The following is a 9491-nucleotide window of genomic DNA, read 5'->3' on the forward strand; positions in this document are numbered from 1 at the left end:
GAACTATTAATGGGTATAATGATTCTCTCAGGTCGATATACGGTAATCTCCTCTGTCAGATAAGGATTTATCAGTAAATTTATACTGGGGCACACCTGTATTTCTGGAGCTTTTGCCATAGTAAAAAGGGTCTAGGTAGGGTCTAAACCCTGATTATGGGTACTGTTTCAAAACAGTATGTATTTTAATGTTCGATGCAGTGCCTGGTCCCATAGACTGTCATAATGTGAGTGCATTATTATACACACACAGTTTCGTATGTTTAGGCAAACTGAGAGATGCATAGAAATGATTTTCTGTGGTAATCAACAGCATGCCTGTCTTTAAACCTTAAATTGTATTGAAATTGAAACAGTAAGCTGTATGTGCGTGCCAAAGAAAGAATATTTAAAATTAGTTTGTAAAGTCACAGTTCTTGAGAAAAGAGGCTAATGCTAAATGTTTGAACTTTTTAGAGTGGAGAGACAGAAGTTCTCGATCTTGGAGTGCCCATATCAAACCTTGATGGCCTACGAGTTGTACTGGAGAGGGCTGATCCAGCCAAAGGTACACACACACACACACACGCTGGGTTTTGATGTTTTATGGGAACTTTTCATAGACATAATGATTTTTATACTGTACAAACTCTATATTCTATCCCCTAACCCTAAACCTATGCCTCACAGAAAACTTTTGCATTTTTACATTTTGAGAAAAAAACGTACTCTGTTAGTAACGTAACCTCAGTTCCCTGAGATACGGGAACGAGTACTGCATCTTGCTAGACGCATATGGGAAAAAAGCCTTTTTTCTCCTGAACTGAAGCCTATTTCATTCACGCAGTGAAACTGCATGGCCATTGGTTCATGCAGGGCTTAAAAAACGAACCAATGGCCACGAGCCTATGGCAACGAAGCCCGCCAGAATGGGCGGGGCATCTGGCTATATAAGCGGGCGCTCGCCACAGGATTCTCAGGTTTACTTCGACTGAAGTGACCGTTTTCAGTACTCGTTCCCGTATCTCAGGGAACCGAGGTTACGTTAGTAACCGAGTACGTTCCCTTTCGATACTTCACTTGTACTGCGTCTTGCTAGACGCATATGGGAACAGTCCAATCATGCCGTGCTAATGTAGTGGAACGATTTAAATGTATAACTTCCATAAGCAACCAATGCTTATAGAGAAGTCAACAATAACCCAAGGCTAAAATGGGTTGAGCTTTCTAGGTCACACCCGGCCTGGTTAATCGTTCCAGAGTATACCCGTAACTTCGACACCCAGGGGTCGAGAGCTAACAGGTGAACAATGCCAGAGAACTTGGGCGCGGTACGGCCAAGGGCTCTCTGTCATGTCCGTTTACGCAGTGCGTGCCATTTCAAGCGGAAAGGACCCTGGCCTGTAAGGCCGGGACTTCCAGGTTATAAAACCTTGCAAATGTGGACGGCGAGGCCCAGCCGGCCGCCTCACAAATATCCGCAATGGACGCATAGCCTGGGACGATTTCTGTGCCTCCGTGAAGCGTTCAGCAAAGCCTTCGACCGCTGGGCCAAAAAGACTCTTGGGGGAGACAGGAGCATCGAGGAAGGGGATCTTATCCGCGTCCTTCATCTCCGTCAGCGTCAACCATAAATGGCGCTCGAGCACCACAAGGCTGGCCATCGATCTCCCAATCGCCTGGGCAGTGGTCTTGGTGGCGCGTAGAGCCAGGTCCGTCGCGCTCCTCAGATCCCTGAGGGTAGCGGGGTCCAGGCCAGACTCGGCGGATGGCGTAAGCTCGCTCGTGGCCGATCGCTCGACCCCTTTGCCCCGCTGTTTTTTCCTCACAGGTCCCTGGGAGGAAGAAAACGGGAGGGCGCGGGGGGTGGAGTCGCTCTCTGAAAAGAAAGCGATCCGTGAGCGGAGAGAGGCGAGACTAAAGCTCTCGCACTGAGAGGAATTAGCTCCCGTGAGCACAGCTTCCGCATGGGATTTCCCCAAGCAGGAAACACACTCCGTGTGGCCATCATCGGCGTGCAGGGGGAACCCCACGAACTGCAATAACGGCGCGGTATTTGCAACAACGCCGATGCTCTTTTAGAAGCTCTTTTAGAAGTCGCCGGATGGCGGCAGGGGAACCGGACCGGAACTGCTGCGTCGCTGGAGCGGCGGAGAAGCAGGTCAGCCGAGCTGAGAGGTCCCGATTCCAGCTGCGAAGGCGTGTCAAGCGGCGAGCGGCTTCGGATCAGCTTGAGACGTAGAGTTGTCGCTGAAGGAAAAAAATCTGAGAATCCTGTGGCGAGCGCCCGCTTATATAGCCAGATGCCCCGCCCATTCTGGCAGGCTTTGGCGGGCTTCGTCGCCATTGGTTCGTTTTTTAAGCCCTGCACGAACTAATGGCCGTGCAGTTTCACTGCGTGAATGAAATAGGCTTCAGTTCAGGAGAAAAAAGTTTTTTTTCCCATATACGTCTAGCAAGACGCAGTACGAATGAAGTATCGAAAGGGAACTAATACAGCTAGTTATACTATAACCTAACCCTAACAGAAAACACTCTACGCTTTTTTAGAAATGTTTTCTTAAAACACACACATTCATGCACACGTAGCCTTGTGCACTATCAAGTTCTCCACTTCTCTCTGATAATATCAAGTAATTATGTTCAAGGTCATTTCAACATTCCTTTGGGTAATTGCTTTGTTGTACTCCTTTACCAGACGAGTCTAAAACACTCAACTCCAAAACACCAGCTGCCAAGAAAAGTCTGCCAAGAGAGGTGAGAGTGACTTCAGTAAACACAGTAGTGTGTGAGATGTCATGCCTGCTTCAATCCTTTAAATATCCAATATACTCTAACTGCATTCATCAATCAGAAACTAAATGCATCTTGAGCTAAATAACATTCTCTGTATGTTACAAACTCTAAACATGCATGGATGCGGTGAGCTTGAACTTGTGGGTACATGCATGACTTATCGTTGTGTTACGTTTTGAAATATCAGTATGCATTAGAAATGGCTTTGTCCACTGTTCAGACATAATTCCTATATTTTATAAAGGGAATAAAACCTTCATGAAGATGTCAATCTATAAGACATTCAGCACAATATTCATTCATCCTACATATGTCTTTACTGCATTGCTAGAAAGATGAAAGTTCGGCAGGAAAACCGTGGAAAGGAGATGGTGAAGACAAGCATCCCCGGACAGCTGCGTCAGAAAGGAAGAAAGGGAAAAAGAATCATATAGATGAAGCAGAGGGTACATATTTTCCACTTTTCTCTGACAGTGCTTTCATGTCCATAGTTTTTGTCAAAGTATTTGGGGACTTAAGCCACACTTGTGTTAAAAGCTAGTAGATGAAGATTTGCCTCAATTTTTAGCTTAAAAATAGTTTTTTTTTTAATCTTTGAAATGGTTTGATATTTTCCAGTGTTATTTTTGTATTATTTATAAAGTATTATACTATTTATTAATATTTTGAATTAGATATTATTTTTGGTATTTTCATTCTCTTGTTTAAAGTTTAAGTTAATACATGTTGTTTGTCGTTTTTCATTTTTAAAATATTTCTATTAAGCTTTAATTTATTTTTTTCCACATTTAATTTGTAATTTTAGTACCTAAACTTTAGTTAGTTGTCAAAGCAACCTTTTAATTTTCATATATTTAATTTTCATATAAAATGTATGTTTTATTTTATATTATTTTATTTTTTATGTTGTTTTAATAAAAAATGTTTTAATGAAAAGAGGTTTAGGTTTAGTAAACAATAAGTGTTTACATTTTACATAATGTTTACACTCTTCTTTTGTAGAATTTTTCGAGTTGTTGAGTCGTGCTCAGAGCAGTCGTGTTGATGACCAGAGAGGCTTGCTGAGAAAAGAAGACCTAGTGCTTCCTGACTTTCTCCGTGTGGACCCAGATCCCGTATCCCAACCTCCTGCCTGCTCAACCCCCACCACCCATAAACCCGGCCACACCACCATCACAACCCCCCGACCTCCTAAACCCAGCTCCTCGAACGGACACCCCCGTGCACCATGCCCTGACACGCCCCCTTTCACCGCCCCACTCTCCCCCATCCTACACTCCTCTGGTCCGCAGAGTCAGGAAGAGGAAGGGCTGGGTGACCTGACTCTTGTGGGGGAGGGTGACATCAGCAGCCCTAACTCCACTCTGCTTCCGCCTCCGCCTCTGCCAAGCTCTCCGCCCCCTTATGAGGGCAGCCTACCTGAGGCCAACTTCACTCCTCCGCCATGCATACACAGGCATCCCAGCCCAGGTATTTCTCCCGCCTGACTAGCTGTGAGTGTGGCTGTGTGTGTGTGCGTGTGGTGGGTGGCATGTTTGAATGGATTAATTTAATATTAAAACACACACCCCGAATTCACCTGACACCTTATACACTTGATAGTGTTGATCTCACTAGTGTCAACTTCATAATTGCATATTTGTGACCCTGGACCACAAAACCAGTCATAAGTGTTTTTGAGATTTGTACTGAATAAATAAGCTTTCCATTGATTGTTTGTTAGGATAGGACCATATTTGGCCGAGATACAACTATTTGAAAATCTGGAATCCGAGGATGCAAAAAAATCAAAATATTAAGAAAATCGCCTTTAAAGTTGTCCAAGTGAAGTTCTTAGCAATGCATATTACTAATCAACAATTAAGTTTTAATATATTTACAGTAGGAAATTTACAAAATATCTTCATGGAACATGATCTTTACTTAATATCCTAATGATTTTTGCATAAAAGAAAAATCGATCATTTTGACCCATACAATGTATTTTTGGCTATTGCAACAAATATACCCAAGCGACTTAAGACTGGTTTTGTGGTCCAGGGTCACATTTATATTTACATAGACTACTGTTCAAAAGTTTGGGGTCGGTAAGATTTTTGTTTTTAAAAGAACTTTCTTATGCTTACAAGGCTGCATTTATTTGTTTAGTGAAAACCGTAATATTGTGAAATATTATTAGACTTTAAAAGAACTGTTTTCTATTTAAATATATTTTAAAAGGTAACTTATTCCTGTAATGGCAAAGCTGAATTTTTAGCATCATTACTCCAGTCTTCAGTGTCACATGATCCTTCAGAAATCATTTGCTGCTCAAGAAACATTTCTTATTATTATAATGTTGAAAACAGTTGTGCTGCTTAATATTTTTGTGGAAACCATGATACAGTTTTTCGGGATACTTTGTTGAATAGAAAGTTCAAAAGAACAGCATTTATTTGAAATAGAAATGTTTAGTAACATTATAAATATCTTTATTGCCTCTTTTGATCAGTTTAAAACTTCTTTCCTGAATGAATTTAATATTTAAGAAATCATACTGACGCCAAACTTTTGAACGATAGTGTAGCTGTGCTTGAAATGGAATACTAGTGTACTGCATACTGCCCAGTATTTACAGTATAAACTGCCTGATGTTTCTTTAAGAATTTTATGTGACACAATATGGATTATGCACTTATAAACATAGTCACATGACTTAAATAAAATTACTAATTCACTGAGTTGTAAACACAAAAAATATGGTTTCTTTGAAATTTTATCAACTTTTGGTAGTGTTACGAAATAATGAGTCAAGAAAGAGATGTTTAAAATCACAGATTTACTTCCAGTTCGTTCATCACACAGTAAAGAGAGGGTCCGGTCAAGTGCATTGCATTGTGGGATATAGTATTCTGCACATTGTACTCTGTCCTACACAAATGGTCAAATCTAGTAGCATCTGGAGATTCTCTGTTTGTAGAAAATGTGCAAACTATACACAGAATACTACAGAAATAGTATGAGCAGTATACTAGTATGCTATTCGGATCATAGCCAGTTTCTCTGTAACTGTGGACTATGTAATGTGTATGTGTTGAAAGCTTTAAATTAACGAGGCATTCATTTGTCTTGTTTTGACACGTCTTTATGAAAATAAGACACCCTGTAGATCATGTTGTAATTTAATTGTTCACATGGGTGTATAAAGACTGTGCTGTTTACAGTGTTTCTGAGGATTGTAAATAATCATTTAAAAAACTGTCTCATATCGTTTTATTGTTTATTCTTTTTGACTTTTCTTTTTGATACAAGCTGTGCAAATGTGTCTCTACCCATCTAATCACGATTCAACAATGCTGAATGTGAGACTTTAATCAGAGCTGTTCTGGCAGGAATACTCTAACAGTATTTCACAATACACTTTTAAGATTCAAGCTATATTCAGTGCTCTCAAACAGTCGCATTGTTGATTTGCTTGCCATCCTGTTTCCTTTGTAGTGATCATGTTGATTCTGTGCCAATCTGATTAGATCTAATAAATGCTAGCAAAATCAGACTAGACTTGCCTGTGATCTTGTGTATAATTCCTATACCTATGTTATCATGTTTCTTTATGCCCCTTTCTTTACTTTTCTGCATCTTCATTTTCCATTCATACTTGCCTTGATTGCATTTGACAAATATACTGGAACCTTGTTGATTCAGATGTCTGCAGACCTGAAACCACTCAGAAACCTCAAAGCATTATTGATAACGTTTATCCTATAATAATCAATCATTTCTGATATTGTGTACAGCATGTGTTTGCACAGAAATTCTTTCCAAACTACTGAAACTGCTAAAATTAGATGACTGCATGAAATGCACCAGTAACCTATGAGAGCATGAACATGAAGAAAGCTCTTCCATCTCCACTGTTTGTCTGTTTACAATGATCATGGTGATCATGGACTAGAAACCTTCTACTCGCACCTAATTCGGACTCATTTTTAAATTTGTTGTACTAATTTTTACACTAAACCGGTTGGCTACAACAGTGGTTCCCAACCCTGGTCCTGGAGGCACCCCAACACTGCACATTTTGCATGTCTCCTTTCTCTGACACACCAATTTCAGGTCTTGAAGTCTCTACTAATGAGCTGATGGTCTGAATCAGGTGTGTTTGATTAAGGAGACATTCAAAACGTGCAGTGTTGGGGTGCCTCAAGGACCAGGGTTGGGAACCACTGGGCTACAATATAGGGATTAGATTTATAATAATAACAATAACAATACTTTTAACTTTTTAATTTGCAAATATACCAACAGTCTATAAAGTAAAGACACCATCCATTTGCTGATTTTTTTATTTATTATTGATTTATTTATTTGCTAATGAGGACATACTGCTACCTTGTGGTTGGATGGTCATTGTCAAAGTAACATTGCTCACAGTCAAGTTTTTGTCCAGAGTAACAATAAACGGTGAACGATTGAACATTTTCACTATTCATTAATATTATATTATTCATAATAATGTCCTAGAACATGCTGTCACATATAAATAATTTGAACTTCATTATCAGTGTCAATTGCCTAAAATATGTATCCAGTATTTTAGAGTATTTCCGTGTAATTTGCAGGGAGTTTAAAATGCAGCCTAAACCTGACTTTCATTTACCAATCAACCAAATCTGATTCCGGTTCCCAATTCCTACATTCACTTTATATTCCTTTATATGTGCTGTACTGACTTGTTTGCAAACTTTTCTCCAGGTACAGAAGAAGGAAACTCGTGCACTTCAGCTGTCAACAACCATTCCTCTTCAACAGCCCAAGTGCTGGACAAGGGGGTCAGTGTGGAAGGGGTCATTCTGGAGGACAGCTTTGAGGGTTACGCAGCAGAGCTTCGCCAGTGCCAGAACAAAATGAGAAATGGCATTTACCCCTCCACAGAAGCGTCCCGTCCCCTCAGCGGGGTGCTGGAAGTCAACGAGAGTGACACAGTGCAATACAAAGCAACGTTTGTCTGAAGGAAGCTGCTTGTTGGACATTTTCAAAGACTGATATGAAGCCAAAATGTGTATGTGGAAAATATTGTGTATGTTAATAATGTAACCTATGACTGAAAAGGTTATTCCTTAATATTTTGTAACTTTAGATCATTCTTTATTTAATGATAATAATAAAAAACCTCTGTGTTCAGTGTTATATTGGAATCATAGTGCACATCAGAATATCAGTGTAACTAGTTGGGAATTGTTGTGGAAGGTAAATGCAAATGGTTTCAGTAGATATAGTGGAACTTAGTCCACCAATTCAGATTAATTCCTTTAAATGGAATGTTTTGTTTTTGGAAATGCAAACACATGTTAAACACAGATTCAGTTTTAAAAGACACAAAAATTAATGATTATTATTAAAAATGCATTTTAAAAATATTTTGAGTCATCTATTTTTGTCTAGTTTGTGGGCTCACTGTGTTTATGTCGTAACTATTTTTAACTTTTTTGTAATTAGTGAGATCATTTCATACTTCAAAGAAGAACTTTTAAGAGAAAGAACCAAGAGCATGGCAAATTACACATACTTATCATGTATCTGAATACATGTCAAAATATTTACTAAGAAATTTACATCAAAGAACAACTGAAAATTGGGAAAAGAACCAACTGAGTGAAAGGAAGCAAACCTATAACAAGTGAGATGTACGGCAAGTGTACAATAAGTCAAGTCTAAAACGTGTCTAAGAGCGACATCTAGTGGCCATTAGACAAAACAGAATTTGTCCTGCTTCTAAAACCAAACAAAAGACATTTCTAATTTTCGATACTAGCTTTGATATACTGTGTTGTGCCAGTCAAACTATTTTTAACAGCACAGTTAGTCTTTGATGACAAATTGACAAATATATTAAATGTTATTTAAAGGGAAAATGACCCAAAAATGGAAATTACCCCATGATTTACCCACCCTCAGGCCATCCTAGGTGTAGATGACTTTCTTCTTTCAGACGAATACAGTCGGAGTTATATTTAAAAATGTCCTGGCTCTTCCAAGCTTTATAAGGGCAGTGAATGGGTGGTAATATTCAATAGTCCAAAAGAAATCCAATAAAGTGCATCCATCCATCATAAAAAGTGTCCCACACGGCTCCGGGGGCTTAATAAAGGCCTCCTGAAGCAAATCGATGCGTTTTTGTAAGAAAAATATCCATATTTAAAACTTTATAAACCTTAATCTCTAGCTTCTGCTAACTATTGTACGTGCGGAGAGAGTGGCGTTCCAGCGGATGACGTAGGCGTACGTGCGTATCGATTCACTTCAGGAGCCCTTAATGAACTCCCCCAGTGCTGTGTGGGACACTTTTTTATGATGGATGGATGCACTTTATTTGACTTCTATTGGACCATTGAATATTACTACCCATTCACTGCCTTTATAAAGCTTGGATGAGCCAGAACATTTTTTAATATAACTCCAATTGTATTTGTCTTAAAAAATATATACTATAAGATATATACACCTAGGATGGCTTGAGGGTTAGTAAATCATGGGGTAATTTTCATTTTTAGGTGAACTATCCCTTTAAGGATACACCAGTTTATCACTACATGACCTCAAAAAATACGTTTAGCTAGCTAGGCCTATTACACTTCGTACTGTGTAAGCATATTGCCATCTATCTATCTATCTATCTATCTATCTATCCAAGTTTGTCTCCAGCTACAGGATGCCTCTGTAGGGGGCGCTGTTTAT

At 39.3% G+C, this 9491-nt stretch overlaps 1 protein-coding gene across 1 annotated transcript in view; it reads left to right on the top strand.

The window, feature by feature from the left end:
- LOC107679231 (regulator of G-protein signaling 12-like) overlaps window positions 1-7765 on the top strand; it is a 31955-nt gene extending 24190 nt beyond the window's left edge. The window contains exons 12-16 of the mRNA XM_016474743.1: window positions 456-546; window positions 2677-2735; window positions 3106-3220; window positions 3777-4244; window positions 7509-7765. Of these exons, the coding sequence (XP_016330229.1) occupies window positions 456-546; window positions 2677-2735; window positions 3106-3220; window positions 3777-4244; window positions 7509-7765 (990 nt within the window). The remainder of the gene's footprint in view (window positions 1-455; window positions 547-2676; window positions 2736-3105; window positions 3221-3776; window positions 4245-7508) is intronic.
- Window positions 7766-9491: the final 1726 nt, after the last annotated feature.

Source organism: Sinocyclocheilus anshuiensis, unplaced genomic scaffold, assembly GCF_001515605.1.
Source record: "Sinocyclocheilus anshuiensis isolate Anshui unplaced genomic scaffold, SAMN03320099.WGS_v1.1 scaffold1644, whole genome shotgun sequence".
In the NCBI taxonomy this organism is placed as follows: domain Eukaryota; kingdom Metazoa; phylum Chordata; class Actinopteri; order Cypriniformes; family Cyprinidae; genus Sinocyclocheilus; species Sinocyclocheilus anshuiensis.